The sequence below is a fragment of the Manis javanica genome, chromosome 4 (genome assembly GCF_040802235.1).
Source record: "Manis javanica isolate MJ-LG chromosome 4, MJ_LKY, whole genome shotgun sequence".
NCBI classification, from domain to species: domain Eukaryota; kingdom Metazoa; phylum Chordata; class Mammalia; order Pholidota; family Manidae; genus Manis; species Manis javanica.
In genome coordinates this window covers 55,014,215-55,032,184 of record NC_133159.1, presented here as the reverse complement: position 1 = coordinate 55,032,184, position 17,970 = coordinate 55,014,215, and the positions used below count along the sequence as shown (strand labels likewise).

General features: G+C 35.4%; 1 protein-coding gene across 7 annotated transcripts in view; it reads left to right on the top strand.

Moving 5' to 3' along the window:
* Nucleotides 1-17,970, top strand: part of DNAI4 (dynein axonemal intermediate chain 4) — a 106,180-nt gene that overhangs the window by 69,743 nt on the left and 18,467 nt on the right. For all 7 annotated transcript variants that reach the window (XM_037024271.2, XM_037024269.2, XM_037024268.2 and 4 more), the window contains 5 exons: nucleotides 7,478-7,686; nucleotides 9,496-9,582; nucleotides 10,803-10,954; nucleotides 12,737-12,885; nucleotides 13,166-13,284. In XM_037024271.2, coding sequence (XP_036880166.2) covers nucleotides 7,478-7,686; nucleotides 9,496-9,582; nucleotides 10,803-10,954; nucleotides 12,737-12,885; nucleotides 13,166-13,284 — 716 coding nt within the window. The remainder of the gene's footprint in view (nucleotides 1-7,477; nucleotides 7,687-9,495; nucleotides 9,583-10,802; nucleotides 10,955-12,736; nucleotides 12,886-13,165; nucleotides 13,285-17,970) is intronic.

Here is a 17,970-nt window from a genome sequence, read left to right as displayed (position 1 = left end):
GAAGGGAGCCCACAGAAAGAGTTATTCCTTAGATACAAAACTTCATACATATCTATGGCTCTTTTCTCTCCTTTGTCCCTACATTGAATTATTCTATCATATTCAAACCACCTTTTTCATTGCCATTGACACTTTCCAAGTTGTGCCTTTTATTACTTCTCCCTAATTTTATCACAGGGCATTCCTACAAATCCCATCTTTTATGTTCACAGAATATTTTGAAGGATTTTAAAGATTATCTAGTTCAACCTTTTAATTTTTGAATGAAGAAAATGAAGTTATAGTAACTTTCTAAGTTTACATAGTCTTTGACAAAGCTAGGCATTCAACCAACGTCTTTTGATTCCTTTCTAATTCTCTTTCCACTGTACCATGCTGGCATGCTGATGTATCCTGTGACACAGGTTTGAACATGGCATTTAACTTGAACACATTCCCATTGCCCAGAATAAATTACAAACCTCATAATATATCATTCAAAGATACTTACAATCTGGCCACTTTATCTCATTGTATTGCTTTGGAGACCCTAAAAGTTAGCCATATTAGGCTTACCTGATCTCCTAACAGAACCTAAAATTTCCTGCCTTACTACCTTTAGTTGGCATATGCTTGGCAGTCCACCCTTGTTCCCATCCCATCTTTGCCTATTGTATTCCCTGCTTTCAAGTATGGATTAGGAAAAACTCCTTTATGAAATCTTTTTTGATCCTTCAAGTCTGTATCGATCTCTTATATGCCTACTTCAGAATATTACATTTCAATATAGCATGCATGACAAATGGTTATAAATGTCTTTCTTTACAAAGATCCAAAAATATTGAAAAACCAAGTTTCTTCTCTCATATTATATTGATATTTAAAATTTTTGGTCATATATATAAAGTTTTCATTCTATATTTAAAAAGTTATAAGGTTGAAATCTACAGAGTATTATAAATTTTGACATTTTTAAAGGCAGTTGTTGGCAAATTATTTCTTTGAATGTATCTAAGAAGTAGAAATACCATAGGAAAATTTTTAATGAGGGAAGATTTACATACAATGAAATACATATATTTTAACTGTATAGTTTGATACATTTTGAAAATATATAAGCCTGTGTAACTAATACATTAACTTAAATAGAGAATATATCCATCAACTCCAAAAGTTTCTTTGTGCTGTTTTCCAGTTAAACATTTCCCCATCATAGCAAGCATGAACATGATTTCTCTCCCCAAAGATTAACTGTTTGATATTTTGTATAAGTGAGTTCATATATAGTAAGTATTCTTTTATGTCTGGATTCTATTACTCAACATAATGTTTTTGAGATTCATCTAGGTTGACATGTGTATAAGTAGTTCATTTTTTTCTGAATAGTGTCCTATTTTATGAATATGCTGTAATGATTTGAATATTTACTCACATGTTGATGGACACATAGACTATTTCCACTTTGGGGCTATTATGAATAAATCTACCATGATCATTTTTGTGTGTCTTTTTGTGGACATACATTTTTACCCAAAGGAATTAAATACTTATATCCACACAAAAACCTGCACATAGTTGTTTATAGCAGCTTTATTGATAATTGCCAAAAGCAATTAAGATGTCCTTCAGTAGGTGAATGGATAAATAAATTGTGGAATATCTAGAGAATGGAATATTATTCAGCACTAAAAAGAAATGAATTATCAAGCCATGAACAGTCATGAAGAAAACTTAATAGTATATTATTAAGTGAAAGAAGTCAATCTGAGAAAGCTACATACTGTATAATTCCAACTAAAAAATACTCAAAGTCAGTAGTTACCAAGGATTAGAATGATAGAATGAATGAATAGACAGAGGATGTAAGATTTTAAAAAGTAGTGAAACTGTTGTGCATAATACTATAATTGTGGGTGCATGACATTGCACATTTGTCCAGATCCATAGAATGTACACCACCAAGAGTAAACCCTATGTAAACTATGGACTTTGGGAGATAATGATTTGCCCGTGTAGGTTCCTTGATGGTAACAAATACCACTGTTGCAGGATGTTGATTCTGGGGGACACTGCATATATCTAAGTTTAAGTATATAGGAACTCTTGCACTTTGACTTCAGTTTTGCTGTGAACTTAAAACTGCTCTAAAAAAAAAGTCTGCTGAAGAGATATAAAAGGAAAATAAGAACATAATGAGGAAAATAATGAAAGCTACATACATAACCAAATGGAACTTCTAGAGTTGAAAAATATAATACTTGAAAAATTACTGGATGAGCTTAACAGAATACTAAAAACTACAGAAGATTGGTGAATTTGAAGACAAAAAATGAACACTCCAAACTGAAGTACAGGAAGAAATAAGGCTAAAAAATTAGACCCTCAATGACCTGTGTCACAAGATCATGTGATTGAACATATATGTAATTGGTATTGTAGTAGTAGAAAAGAGAGGAGGAGGAACAGAAAACAAATTTTTGAAGAAAGAATAGCAGAAAATTTTCCATATTTAAGCTAACAGTTACAAGAAACTCGATGAAATGTAAACAAGATAAATAAAATAAAAACCAAATTAAGGCACACCATAAGTAATATATTAAAAAATCTTGAAAGTTACCAGAAAAAAAAGACATTTCATTTAGGGAAGGAAGCTATAATGCCCTTATTTCTCCTTAGAAGCCAGAAGATAATGCAATGACATTTTACTGTGCTAAAAAAAAGATCTACACCTATAGAAAATATACTTCAAAGATCAAGGTGAAATAAAAACATGTTTAGATAAACATGCTTAGAAACTTTGTTGCCAGCAGACCAGTATTGCAAGAAATGTTAAATGAAATTCTTCATGCTGATGTAAAATAATAACAGACATTAGGATCTGCACAAAGGAATGAAGCATGTTAGAACTGGAAAATATGAGTAAAAGTGGGAGACATTTCCCACCATTTAAAATCTCTTTAAAGATAATTAAAATTGACAATGTGATTCTAAATTCTAAATGGCAAAGGAAAAGACCTAGAATAACCAAGTCAATTTTGAAACAGAAGAATAAATTGAAGGACTTACTCTACCTGAGTACAGGAGACTTACAATAAAGCTATAGGAATCAAGGCAGTGTGGTATTTGATTAAGGATAGACATATATATAGGTGACTGAAACAGAATAGTAGGTTCAGAGATACATACAGACTTACATGGTCAATTTATTTTTTACCAATATCAAGATGATTCAGTAGAGAAAGTTTGATCTTTAAATAAATGGTGCTGAAATAGTTGGATATCTGTATAGGGGCAAAAGTGAACCTTAACCACCCCCCATATAATATTCTGAGTTTAAATTAATGAATGTTAATGAGTTTAAATTAACTCAGAATATACCATAGATTTAATATACAAATTAAAACTATGGTGTTATAGAAGATAAAAGAGAAAACACTTGTGATCATAAGAAAAGTTTCCTTAATACACAAAAATCCCAAGACATAAAAGAAAAAAAAGATAAAACTTTTGTGGAGTTAAAATGTCTGCTCTTTGAATAACACTTGAGACTCCAAACATTAACCCAAACATACATGGTCAGTTAATATACGATAAAGGAGCCATGGACATACAATGGGGACATGACAGTCTCTTCAACAGACGGTGCTGGCAAAACTGGACAGCTACATGTAAGAAAATGAAACTGGATCACTGTCTAACCCCACAGACAAAAGTAAATTCGAAATGGATCAAAGACCTGAATGTAAGTCATGAAACCATAAAACTCTTAGAAAAATACATAGGCAAAAATCTCTTGGGCATAAACATGAGCAACTTCTTCATGAACATATCTCCCTGGGCAAGGGAAACAAAAGCAAAAATGAACAAGTGGGACTATATCAAGCTGGAAATCTTCTGTACAGCAAAGGACACCATCAATAGAACAAAAGGCATCCTACAGTATGGGAGAATATATTCATAAATGACAGATCCAATAAAGGGTTGACATCCAAAATATATAAAAAGCTCACACACCTCAACAAACAAACAAAAAGCATATAATCCAATTAAAAAATGGGCAGAGGAGCTGAAAAGACAGTTCTCCAAAGAAGAAATTCAGGTGGCCAACAGACACATGAAAAGATGCTCCACATCACTAATCATCAGAGAAATACAAATTAAAACCACAATGAGATATCACCTCACAACAGTAAAGATCGCCACCATCCAAAAGACAGACAACAAATGTTGGCAAGGTTGTGGAGAAAGGGGAAACCTCCTACACTGCTGGTGGGAATGTAAATTAGTTCAACCATTGTGGAAAGCAGTATGGAGGTTCCTCAAAAAACTAAAAATAGAAATACCATTTGACCCAGGAATTCCACTTCTAGGAATTTATCCTAAGAATGAGCAGCCCAGGTTGAAAAAGACAGATGCATCCCTTTGTTTATCGCAGCACTATTTACAATAGCCAAGAAATGGAAGCAACCTAAGTGTCCATCAGTAGATGAATGGATAAAGAAGATGTGGTACATATACACAATGGAATATTGTTCAGCCATAAGAAGAAAACAAATCCTACCATTTGCAACAACATGGATGGAGCTAGAGGGTATTATACTCAGTGAAATAAGCCAGGTGGAGAAAGACAAGTACCAAATGATTTCACTCATATGTGGAGTATAAGAACAAAGAAAAACTGATGGAACAAAACAGCAGCAGAATCACAGAACCCAAGAATGGACTAACAGTTACCAAAGCAAAAGGGACTGGGGAGGATGGGTGGGAAGGCAGGGATAAGGGTGGGGAAAAAGAAAGGGGGCATTACGATTAGCATGTATAATGTGGGTGGGGGGCACGGGGAGGGCTGTGCAACACAGAGAAGACAAGTAGTGATTCTACAGCATCTTACTACACTGATGGACAATAGCTGTAATGGGGTTTGTGGGGGGGACTTGGTGAGGGGGGAGCCTAGTAAACATAATGTTCTTCATGTAATTGTAGATTAATGATACCAAAATTAAAAAAAATTAAAAAAAGGAAATGGCTCTGAGATTGTTTTTTTGGTTGGCTGATAATAAATCAACATGTGGCCTTCACTAAATGAGGATAAATGATCAGAACTGCGTTGGTGTACTGTAGAGAAAGGTGTCCAGAGTTTTAGGGAAATTGGAATGTTACAGTAGATTTATCATGGTGACCTGCTCATCAACCCCAGGAGGATCCAGATAATACAACTTCTATCACAATTGTGAGTAATGTATTTGTGAGGGGAAGAATCAACATCATTGAAGAGCTCTGTGGTCACTCCTCTCTGTAGGTCAGAAATTATAGTGGGAATTTCTCCTACTGAACTGAGATCTTTAAATGCAATAATGATAATTTGATCCAGGGACTAAGTTGTAGTACTTAATTTTCCAAAAAAATGGTAAATTTAGTTACTGTAATGGACAAAGTAATAATTAGAATAGAATGACTTGCAGAGACCCATGGCATTAGCTAGTTGATCTTGATGTTCCTAGAAGAGAAATAGCTAGATGGTCTATTAGTTTACTAGCACTACCACAACAAAATATTACAAACTGGGTGGTTGAACAATAGGAATTTACTGTCTCACAGTTCTGGAGGCAGAAAGTCCGAGATCAAGGTGCCAGTAGGGTTGGTGTCTTCTGAAGCCTCTCCCTTAGCTTACAGATGGTCACCCTCTTGCTGCCTCTTTACATGGTCTTTTTTCTGTAAATGTGCATTCTTTGTGTCTCTCAGTGTTTCTAAATGTCACCTCTTATAAGGATATCAGTATATTGGATTACGATTCATACTAATGACCTTATTTTAACTCAGTCACCCTTTTAAATCCCTTGTCTCCAAATACCATTACATTCTGAGGTCCTGGAGGTTATAGCTTCAATATATGAATTTTGGGGAGACACAGTTCAGTCCATAGCAGTCTAAATTCTTATTTGATCTGTATAACCAGAAGAGTTTTTAGTCAAGTGAATAGCAGTCTAACTTGAAACACCAAAACAAAATTATAGCCCTTCAACCATTTTATAGACTTGAGCCATTTTGTAGACTCAGGACTCCTTGAAGGAAGGAAAAGTTGTGTCCCTTGGAGAAGGTATCCCACTACAATGTCATAGAATGTATACTGGCTTCCGCCATGGGACATAGCCTTTTACTAGGGTGACTGTGCATTGGGGGAAAGGAAATCATCAGAAATATCAGGATTATTGGAACACTGGCTATGAACTGACATTAACTCCAGGAGACCCAAAACATCACTGTGATCTACTAGTCAGAGAAGGACTTAAGAGGTCAGGTGATCAAATGGAGTTTTAGCTCAGGTCCATATCACAATGGGTCCAGTGGGTCACTGAACCCATTCTGTGGTTGTCTCCCCTGGTCCAAACTGTATACTTGGGATAGAAATATTCAGCAACTGGCTGGATCATCATACTTGATCCTTGACCTGTGGAGTAAGGGTCATTTTGGTAGGAAATGGCTAAGTGGGAGCTGCCTCTATCTATGAAAATAGTAAACCAAATCAGTACTATATTTCTGGAAGGATTTTAGAGATTAATGCTACAGACAAGAACTTGAGAGATGGAGGACTGTTGATTCTCACCATATCACCTGGTCAACTCATCTATTTGGATTATATAGGAAGTACATGGATCTTGGAGAATAATAGTGGATTGTTGCAAACTTAAGTAGGTTGTGACTCTACCTGCAGCTGCTGTTCCAGGTGGAGATTCATTGCCTGAGCAAATTAACATTTCCCCTGGTACCTAGTATATAGCTACTGATTAAGCAAATGGTTTTTTTTTTTCAATACCTGTTGGTAAAAACTACCAGAAGCCATTTGTTCTCACCTGACCTGGCTAGCAATATACCTTCACTCTCTTATTTCAAGGTTATATCAACTCTTCAGCTTTATTCTGTAATTTAGTCTGCAGAGACCTTTCCCTCCAACAAGATATCACACTGGTCCATTTCATTGACAACACTGTGCTGATTGGACATAGTAAGCAATAAATAAACTTATTAGTAAGGCATTTGCATGTCAGAAGGTGAGAAACAAATCTGAAAAAATTTCAGGGGCCTTCTACCTCAGTGAAATTTCCAAGGGTCAGTTGGCATGGGATATATCAAGATATACCTTCTAAGGTGAAGGATAAGCTGTTGGATCTAGCACCTCTTACAACCAAAAAAGGAGGCATAATGCCTAGTGGATCTCTGCAGTTTGGAGGCAACACATTCCTCATTTGGATGTGCTACTCTGATCAGCTTACTGAGTGACCTGAAAAGCTGCTAGCTTTGAGTGGAGCCCAGAACAACAAAAGATTCTGCCACAGGTCCAAGTAGCTATTCAGGGTGCCCTGTCAGTTGGGCTATATGATCAAGCAGATGGTGGATGGTGCTTGAAATGTCACTGGTAGACAGAGATGCTCTTTGGAGCCTTTGGCAGCCTCCTGTAGGTATTCAGAGCAATAATATTTTTATTATATTTGAATTTTAGAACCAGAACTTGAAGAGCCAGAGTACTTTTTAGTAGATAAAAAACTTGAAGAGGTAGAAGAAGAGGTTAAGAAGGAAGAGGAAGAAAAAATAGAAGTAAGTGCAGAACAATCAACAATACCAGCCAATTTGGAACGACTTTGGTCCTTCTCCTGTGACCTGACCAAAGGCCTTAATGTGAGCAGCCTTACCTGGAATAAGACCAATCCAGTAAGTTATCAGACATTTTAACAATTCCATCTCTAGCATGTAAGGGCAGTTGTCAAGTAGTAATGAAGACTTTATTCTCAGATATTAGGGAAAGGATTTAAATTGACATAATCTCTAGTTTTAAAATGCCTCTAAAACGAGTTCATGTTGTAAGTGGAAAATGCAAATAATTACAAATAATATTTTTCTCCTTTAATATAAATACATCACCATTTTTATTTTAGGAGATATAGTTGGAATGACATTCTCTGAATCCATATCAGATATTGAGAAATGAACTAGGAGATACTGCATAATAGATTTATTTTAATACACACCAAACTCCTGTATCCAAATTTGTATTCTCCTTAAATTAATCATGTTTAAAAGTATATACTTAATCTAGTGACTCTGCAAATGTACAAAATAACTTTGAGAATCCTTAAAATACTATTACTACTAGTAATAGCACATACTTAAATAGCATGTATTATGTACAGACACTATTGTCAGTGCTGTACTTGTATTAATACAACTCTGTGACTTAGGTACTATTTTCCCCTTTATGTTAATGAGGAAACGGAAGCACAGAAAGAAAATAACTTGTCAAAGTTACACAACTAGTGAGTGAAACAGCTAGAATTCAAACCCAAAATCATCAAGCTAGAGAATGGTATGTTTGTAAAGAAAGAGATGATTATGATAGAGTAATGAGACTTATATTCTCGGCTTATAAATGGTTCTGAAAACATGATACTCAACCAGTGGTTCCAAAAACCTTTTATGTAATGGCAGTATCTTTGGAATAAATATTTAGTGTATTTTTTAAGTGGTCAAAAGTAGTTTGTTTCCTTAAATTCTATTGTATTATATATGTTTAATAATTAGCCTTCTTATTTTATTGCCACACCTTATAAGGTGCTATGTGCAAACATGATAGTTGGCTTGAAAGTAGGGTGGTGGCAAGAAAATATATTTTTGATGAAAGTATTCTGATTACAATGAAGAGGCTGGATTTTGTCAGTCTTTAAATTTTTGTTTTATATAAGCATTATATAAACTTTTGGATATACTTATATAAGAATTTCTTGAAATGGTCTACTGTATCAATCAGCTAGGGCTGCCATAACAAAATACCATAGACTTAAACAGCAGAAATTTATTTTCTCACAGTTCTGGAGGCTGGGAAGTCGAGGATCAAGGTGCCAGCTCATTTGGTTCCTGGCAAAGCCTCTCTTCCTGGCTTGCAAATGGCTGCCTTGTTTCTGTGTCCTCATAAGGTGGAGAGAGAGAGAGAGAGAGAGAGAGAGAGAGAGAGAGAGAGAGAAAGTGTGTGCACTGTGGTGTCTCTACCTCTAGCCATCAATCCTATTAGATTAGGACCCCATCGTTATGACTTCATTTAACCTTAATTACCTCCTAACAGCCCTACCCTCAAATATAATCACTTTAGGAATTAGAACTTCAACATATGAATTTTGAAGAGGAGACAATTCAGTCCATGGCATTTGTCTTTAACTTGAATGACTTTTATTTTATATTTGAAATAATTAGGTCATTCTCAAAAACACACAAGGCATTATAATGTAATAGTACAATCTTGAAAGATTATTTCAGTACACAGAACTTAATTAGCAATTGGTTCTTCAGTCTGCAAATGTGAATATTATTATTGTTTCCTTAGGAAAATAGAAGTATAAAAATAGATGGCATGCTGTTATTTTTCTCAGTTGAAATGTCATCACTATTTTTAATACAATTTATTGATATAGTTGCCAATATTTTTTTTGCCATATCCTCTTATTTCAAATGTATTTTTCTGGCTTTCAGGACCTTTTGGCAGTTGGCTATGGGCACTTTGGATTTAAAGAGCAAAAAAGAGGATTGGCTTGCTGCTGGTCAATAAAGAATCCCACGGTAACCCAAACAGGAATAAGATCCATTTTTATTTAATTAAATGTTGCCATAATTCTTATAAAGTACATAGTTGTATGTGATAATTAAAGCCAAGAAAATTGTATCAAGCAAGACTATATTTTCTTTAAAAATTTTTTTTGTTGATATAACATAAAGTAAAATCATTTATAAATTCATTCAAAGATATTTATTGAGAATCTATCTGTGCTGTTAGATCTGATGGTCCAGAATTGAACTATTATTGTTTACTACAACTAACTATAAAGAAGAATGAATTTGCAAGTGAAAATCCTTTGACAATTATATGTTTCATTTAATACTAGGTTGTTTCTTAATATATGAATAACTGATAACCTTATAAGATAGAATTTTACTATTCTCTATAATACAAAATAAATTAATATGACCATCTGATTGCCATGAATGTTTTCAAAGAGAATGATTAAGAATGTCATGGGCTTTTTTTTTTTTGCTAAATAACCTTAGTCAGTCCGTTACTTAGCAGTTTTACATTTAGTTTTAGTTTGTACTTGAAATGTGAAGTGGAAATCTTAGAAAAAGAACAGAAGCACATATAGAAATGATTAGAGTTTAAATAAATAGCCCTAGTTTGTTAGGAAACTGGGCTAATATAGCATAAAAGAAAGGAAGACTCCATTTTAAACCTATGGAAGGATTGATAGGGGATCCATCATCAGGTTTTATTTTCCATGTAGATTGTTAGAAACAAGAAAGGATTTAGACATTAAAAAAAAAAACTCAGAACATAATTGTAGAAAAGAGTAACTTAGTTTTGGAGCTTCTAGCCATTGTTTGGAAATGACTAGATAATCCAAGCATCTGAAACAGATACTGGCATATAGGAATATATGATACTAGATCATTTGTTTGGAGCCCATTATTTGTTTCTTTAAGGAGGTAAATCTGTAATGATCATACAAATCCTATTGAAAGATTATAAAAATATGATAATTATTATAAAGTACATACTATATTTCTTCAAGTATTGAGAAATGAGGACTCATCAAAGTAAAGGAAATGACTAATTGAGGTTTTGTTCTTATCCATATTAAAAGTTAGGAAGAGAAGAGTAACTGAATATAGACTAACTCTTCTCATGTCCCCACTGCCACCAGACAAGCTGTCACCCGCCATTATACCCTACCTAATTGTGGTCTACAAAACCAAGTTTAAAATGTAATACAATGTTTTAAATTCAGTGGCCAGAACGCATTTATCAGAGTCCATATGGAGTTACTGCTGTGGATTTTTCTATTGGCGCACCTAACCTTTTAGCGGTTGGCTATCACAATGGCACCATTGCAATTTACAACGTACAAAACAACAGTAATGTTCCAGTACTAGATAATAGGTAAGAATTGAAGATTTAGATAAATCTATAATATGTGCTTTTTTTAGGGAGAAGTAAAAATTTACACTAATGTTATTTAGTTTTGAGTGAATGTTTACGTTATTATTGAGAGTGGTACCATTATTTTTCAAATATTTAATAATTCCTCATAATTATCTCCAGCTGGAGTGATCTGTCCTAATATCTCCTTCCTCTTCTTTTCCGCCCACCTCACCAACAAACTTCCTTTGGTTTGACAGTTTATCATTATTCTCTTTAAAAATATTTTGAATTTTTTCCAGCTTTATTTAGATATAATTGACCAAGATCATATATATTTATATACAATGGTTTGTATATAATTGTACAATGGTTTTTTAAAGATGTACAATGTGATGACTTAAAATATGTATATAATGTGAAATAATTACTACAAAATAAATTAGCACATACATCACCTCACAGTTACCTTTTTGTGTTGTGAAAACACTTAAGATCTACTCTTTTAGCAAATTTTAACTATACATTACAGTATTATTAACTATAATCACCATGCCATACATTAGATCTCCAAAATATATTCTTCATATAATAGTTTGTACCCTTTGTTGTTTAAGTGTCACCTCTGCCAGGAAAACTTCCCATTCTTTTTGTGCATCCTATATGTACCTTTATCATAGCACTTACCAGGCGGTATATAAACTGTTTGCATATATATCTTCCTGAGGAGGTTGTAAATTCCCTATGGGCAAGGATTAAGTCTTAACTTTGTATCCTCATTATGTCATGTAATAGTGAGCATGTAATCTGTGTTTGATTATCTGTGTTTGATTAAGAAAGAATAAATGAATGAATGAATAAATGGAATGAGTCAAATTGAGAAAATAAAAAACATAAAGGTGAAAGATATTGAATATATTAGGTTTTATATTAGACCAGCTACCAAATGCTCTATTGGCAAAAATGAGGTGGTATATTTATATTAGTGTTTGAATAAACTTAGCTAGAACTGGAAATAGGTATTAAGTCAGAGATTCTAAGATAAACTTTGAAATTATTTGCATAGTTTTGTCAGTGTGGGATTTTGTGTTTGTTTCTGAGAAGAGGATTCATAATTTTTACTTAATTATCAAAGATATCTGTGGTCTTAAAAAGATTCAGAACTATTGCTTTGGAGGATTTGCCAAAAGAGAAGAAAAATCAAGGGTATCAGCACTAAGAAGAGAGCAACCCATGAATCTGATAGGAAAACAGTCAGTAATCTGAGAAGTGACTTTAATTCTTGAGAAAAAAATTGACATATTAGCCATAGAGAGAATCAAGCCAGCAGGCAATCCTGAAACATAGGAAGAAGGGTGAGGTAATTGTTTACTGGAATAAGACAAACAACTTTTTCATTTAACCTATGAGAAAAATCCTTATAAAGATGAGGATATTTATATGCAGTGTGTCTAAAATAAAATAAATTTACACAGCTTAAGTGGAAACAGTAAATGAACAGAGTAAGAGACAGATTCTGAAAAGAAAGAAAATATTTGTTTTTCTATTCCTGTTACTGACAACTAATATAATTAAAGGCAGTAAAAATTTCCTTTAGTAAGAAATGAAAAAAGCAGCACTAAATATTAGGTAGCAAAGTGATTCTTTTTCCTGTTTTTCAAAATGCATAAAGTAAAAGTCTAGCTTTGGACAATAAAGCATTATTCTATAAGTAGGTCATGGTATTCCAGGTAGCTGTCCCTATCATTTATACTCCAAGTCCTTTAAAAATTATTATATATTTAGTACTTTTTCCTGTTTTAGTGAATCACCTAAAAAACATTTGGGACCTGTATGGCAACTACAGTGGATAGAACAAGACCGAGGTGATGACAAAAGAGAAATACTAGTTTCTATATCAGCTGATGGAAGACTCTCCAAATGGGTTATACGGAAAGGACTGGACTGTCAGGGTAATATATGTATATATATCAAATTGTCTTTCTCTTATTATATGCCAAATTAAAAATTCCTAGTGAACCATGTGTAAGAAGTGACATTTTGGCTTGGCTAAATGAGAAAAAAACTGGGCTTGGTCATTGTTTTTCTAAGCATCTAGTTCCAGTATTTGTTAATTTTAACCTAATCACATGCAAGAGATGGCAGAAATCATATTATAGCAGAAGGGACACACATTGTATCTACAATACTTTTTCATGTAGTAAATAAGATATTTTTTTTCTTTAAATAAAGATTTGATGCAGTTGAGGCGAACTACTGCTAGCAGCTACAAAAGAGGGGAAAAGGAAAAAAAAGGTGAAGCTCTGATATCTCGACAGGCTCCTGGGATGTGTTTTGCTTTTCATCCCAAGGTAAATTATTTCAATCCTGTATTTATTATTGTATATAACAACCTCCAATAATTGAAGTGTATTAAGCTGTAAAGCAACACAAAGATTAGCATGTTAATAAATGCTGTGCCTTGTCAGTAAAAAGTACCATAGACATAGCTGCCCACCTAAGGCAGACCTGCACTTCCCAGTTGTCTATACTGTCTTTATTTGCTTTCTGGATGAAAGGTACATATTTCTGAGGAACTGTAGAAGTACTCTTTTAACAACTGCATGCATAACCTGAGTGCCCCTTTTTGCCCTTCTTGGGTGCTCTGTTGTTCTGTTATACTGATAGAAACCAAATCCACCACTCAGTCTTCCATATTTCAATGTGAGTAGTGATTCTGGGGATCAGGACCATTTAAGTTCATGCTTATCAAGATGAGAATCAATTCAATGCACAGTTAATGAAGTTTTACTTTTTATAATGCTTTTTATATGGAGGTTCTTGGTTTCAGAAAATTCAGCCATTGTAATGAACTTCTAAGAAAACATTCTGTATGTTTTCTAAGTATATGACCAGCTTTAGTGACCATATTACATATTACCAACACTGAAGTTCACACTTGTTTTACCTTATCATCGAAATGATATTTAAATCTTATTGCCCTACCCCTTCCAGTCCAAGCCTACTACTCCTAATGTAGTTCAGGCCTTTATTATGTTTTACTTTTATCACTGCAGTCATATTCTAATTGCTGCATTGTCAAATTCCTATAATCCGCTTTTCGCCTTGACTCCAGAACAGTGGTTCTCAGTGTGGGCAAGGAGAGGAGTATTGACCAACTAGGGCACATTGCACAATATCTTATACTTTTGGTTTTTGCAGCTGTAGGAGGTGGGGCATGGGGGATGATTGTTGTTGGCTTCCACTGAACAGAGGCCTGGGATGCTGCTGAACATCCTATAATACACAAGACAACTACAGCCCTTATCACCCTCACACCAAACAAAGAATTAGCTAGCCAGAATGTCAATAGTGCTAGGTTGAAATTTTAGTCTAGTGTCCTAGAAATGTCTTTGGCATAGGAATTTAGGATGAACATGTAGTCTGTAAATAAGGAGTTTAATTATTCCTCTCTAATCTGGTTGCCTTTTCTTTCTTTCTTTTGCTTGATTGCACTTGCCAGAACCTCCAGCACAATGATGAATAAAAATGGTTAAAAAAGACACCTCTGTCTTGTTTCTGATCTTAGAAAGAAAGCATTTGGTTTTTCATTCTTAAATATGCTGTAAGATGAAAGGCATTTTTTTTATCATAGTTGATATACAATCTTACAGTGGTTCAACAGTTACCCATATTGAATCTTCACCCCCTCTACTACAGTTGCTATCTGTCAACACAGGAAGATGTTACAGAATCATTTACTATATTCTCCTGTGACCAACTTATATTATGATTGAGAATTTTTGTACCCTTTTATCCCCCTCACATTCCTCACCCACCCACCCACCTAGCAAGCCCCTCCCCCATGGTAACTACCAGTCACTTCTCAGTGTCTGTAAGTCTACTGCTTTTTTTTCACTTTGTTTTGTTTTGTTTTTCGATTCACAGATAACTGAAATTATATGGTATCTGTCTGTCCCCACCTGGCTTATTTCACTTAGCACAATACCCTTTAGGTCCATCCATGTTGTCACAAATGGCAGGATTTATTGAATATTCCATTGTGTATATATACCACTTCTTTATCCAGGCATCTATTGATGGACACTTTGGTTGCTTCCATATCTTGACTATTGTAAGTAATGAGGGAATAAACATAGGGGTGCATATATATTTTCAAATCAGGGATTTTTTTTTTCTTTAGGTAAACTCCCAGAAGTGGAATTCCTGGGTCAAATGGTATTCTATTTTTAGTTTTCTGAAGAAGCTCCATACTACTTTCCACAGTGACTGTACCAGTTGATCTTTAGGTTTGTAGTTACCATAGATCCATGAATAGTTTCCTAAGTATGTAACAGTCTATATTAAGTTGATGATCCCTCTATTTTGAACACAATTTCTAAAAGTACTTCTTTTTTATTCTTCCTCCTCCATATTTTATGTAGTAAATGTCATAATCTGCATTTTTGTGTATCCCTTGACTGATTTTGTGTATAGTTGATTATACTACTTTTGTTTTAATTTCATATTTGCTTGTTAAGTAATTGGTCTACTACCTTTACTGTAGGTTTACTTTCACTGGTGAAAACTATTTAGTTTTAATAACATTTCCATCTACAGAAGTACCTTTAATATATCCTATAATGCTGGTTTAGTGGTGGTAAATTCCCTCAGCCTTCATTTATCTGTGAAATTTTTAATCTCTACATCAATTTTGAATGCTACCGTTTCTGGGTAGAGGATTCTTAGTTGAAGGTCCTTCTGTTTCAATACATTAAATATTCCATGCCACCCCCTCATGGCCTGTAAAATTTCTGCTGAGAAGTCTGCTGAGAGCCTGTTGGGGTCTCCCTTATAAGTATTTTTTTTCTCTCTGGCTGATTCCAATACCCTCTTACCCTTAATCTTTGTCATTTCAATCATTGTATCTCTTGGTATTGTCTTCCTGGGGTTCCTTTTGTTAGGGGCTCTTTGTGCTTCCAGGACCTGGGTGTTTATTTCCTTCCCCATATTGGAAAAGTTTTCAGCAATCATTTCTTCAAAAAACCTTCCTATCCCTTTTTCTCTCCTCCTTCTGGTACGCTATTATGCAAATATTATTTCATTTGGAGTTGTTGTACAGCTTTCTTAGCATCCTCTCATTTCTAGAGATTCTTTTTTCTCTCTCTTCCTCAGATGCATTGTAATTTCCATCTCCTTGACTCCTCTACTTGCAGCAATCTATTATTCATTCCTTCCACTGTATATTTCCTTTCAGTAACTCTATTCTTCAGCTCTAAGTTGTTCTTTTTCAGCTCTTCTGTCTCTTTGTTGAAGTCTTCCCTGAAATAATCAATATTTTTCTGCAGATCAGTAAGCATATTTATGACTGTTACTTTGAAGTCTTTATCAAGAAGATTGGTGACCTCCATTTCATTTAGCCTTCTTTTTGGTGTCTTATCCTGTACTTCTGTTTGGAGCATACTCCTACACCTCATCATTTTGCCAGGGTTTCTGTGTTTCTTCTTTTGTATTGGATAGATCCACTGGGCTTCCTAGTCTAGAGAGTAATGACTTTATGAAGAAGGTGTCCTGTGGTACCAAGAAGCTCAAGACTCTTTACTCTCCAGTGCCTGGTTCTCGGTGGACCCTCAGTAGCTGGTGGGCTATGGCAGAGCTGCCTTTCTGTCTGTCTGCCAGCAGTGGTCTATCTCATACCTTCACAGATGGCAGCTCACCTCAGCTGGCTCTTTATTAGCTAAGCAGCAGAATTTCTGCTGGGATAGTTGTGTGTGGAGCTTCCCGTTATCTGCCCTTTAGCAATGGTGGTGCTGCTGGGCTAATAGGGTGGACAAAGTGGGAGTGCAGTGTTGGACTGTGCCACCTACGAAGAGGAAGGAGCCCTGGGATCTGGCTCCCACAGGTGCCTCCCCGGTTGGGCTGAGAGAGGGCTAAGAAAGCTGGGAAAGCCTCCCTCTGCCTGCCAGGCAACAAAGTCTGACTGCTGCTGGGCTGAGTGGGGTAGGTGGGTGGGTGGACAAGTGTGCAGGGAAGCACCTTGGGGCTGAGCTGCCAGCAAGGAGAATGGAACATTTGGGGTTCCCACAGGTGCTCAATCAGCTGGAATGAGGGAAGGTTGGGGAAGTGTCCTCCACTTGCCCTTTCTCTTTCAGAGAGAGCTCCATCCAACTCTCACCCCTCTAGCACCCCTCCTGCTGCTGGTATATCTTTCAGTCTGCCACCTCTGCAGTAGGGACTCAGTGGAGCTGATGGAACATGCCTGTTGTCCACAAACAGCAGGAGTCTCAGTCTCCAAGAGTGCTCCAACTCTCCCTGGTGTCCAGACCAGTTAATCACCAAAGCCTGGTACAATGTGAACTCGTGTTCCCAGAGCAGATATCCAGAGCCAGGTGTGCAGAGTTCCTGAGTGCTCATACCCTCCCTGTACAGTCCTCTCCCTCCTGTTGTGGGCTGGGCTAGGGGAAAAGTTAGGGTCCTGATCAATGGATTAGGGCTCTGCCACTTTACCCTTCTCTGTGTAGGCTTCTCTTTCTTCACCAAGTGTAGGTGGTTTGTTCTACTTCAAGATTTCAGGGTTAGCTGTATTTGCTGTAGTTGCTTCCTTGGTCTGTGTATGGGAGGAGGTTTCTGCTTTGCCTTCCTACTCCATCATTTTCCCCCACCTCAACCCTCAAGCTGAAGGTTTTTTTGTTGATGTAATTAATCAGGTTGAAGAGGTCCCATTACATTACTATGTGTTATAAGTTTTTATCAGGAATGGATGTTGGATTTTGGTCAAAATTTTTTTCTACATCTATTTAGATGATTATGTAGCTTTTCTTTTTAAGTTTGTTAATATGGTGAATTATATTGAATTACTTACTGTTTGTTCCTGGAATAAACTCCACCTGATCATGATTTGTCTTTTTAATACAGTGTTGGATTTGATATCCTAAAATTTTATTTAGAAATTTTGTATCTTTGTTAACAAGAGATATTGATCTATAGTTTTCTTTTCTTCTAATGTCCTTCTCTGGTTTCAGGTATCAGGGTGATCCTGGCCTCATAAAATGATTTGA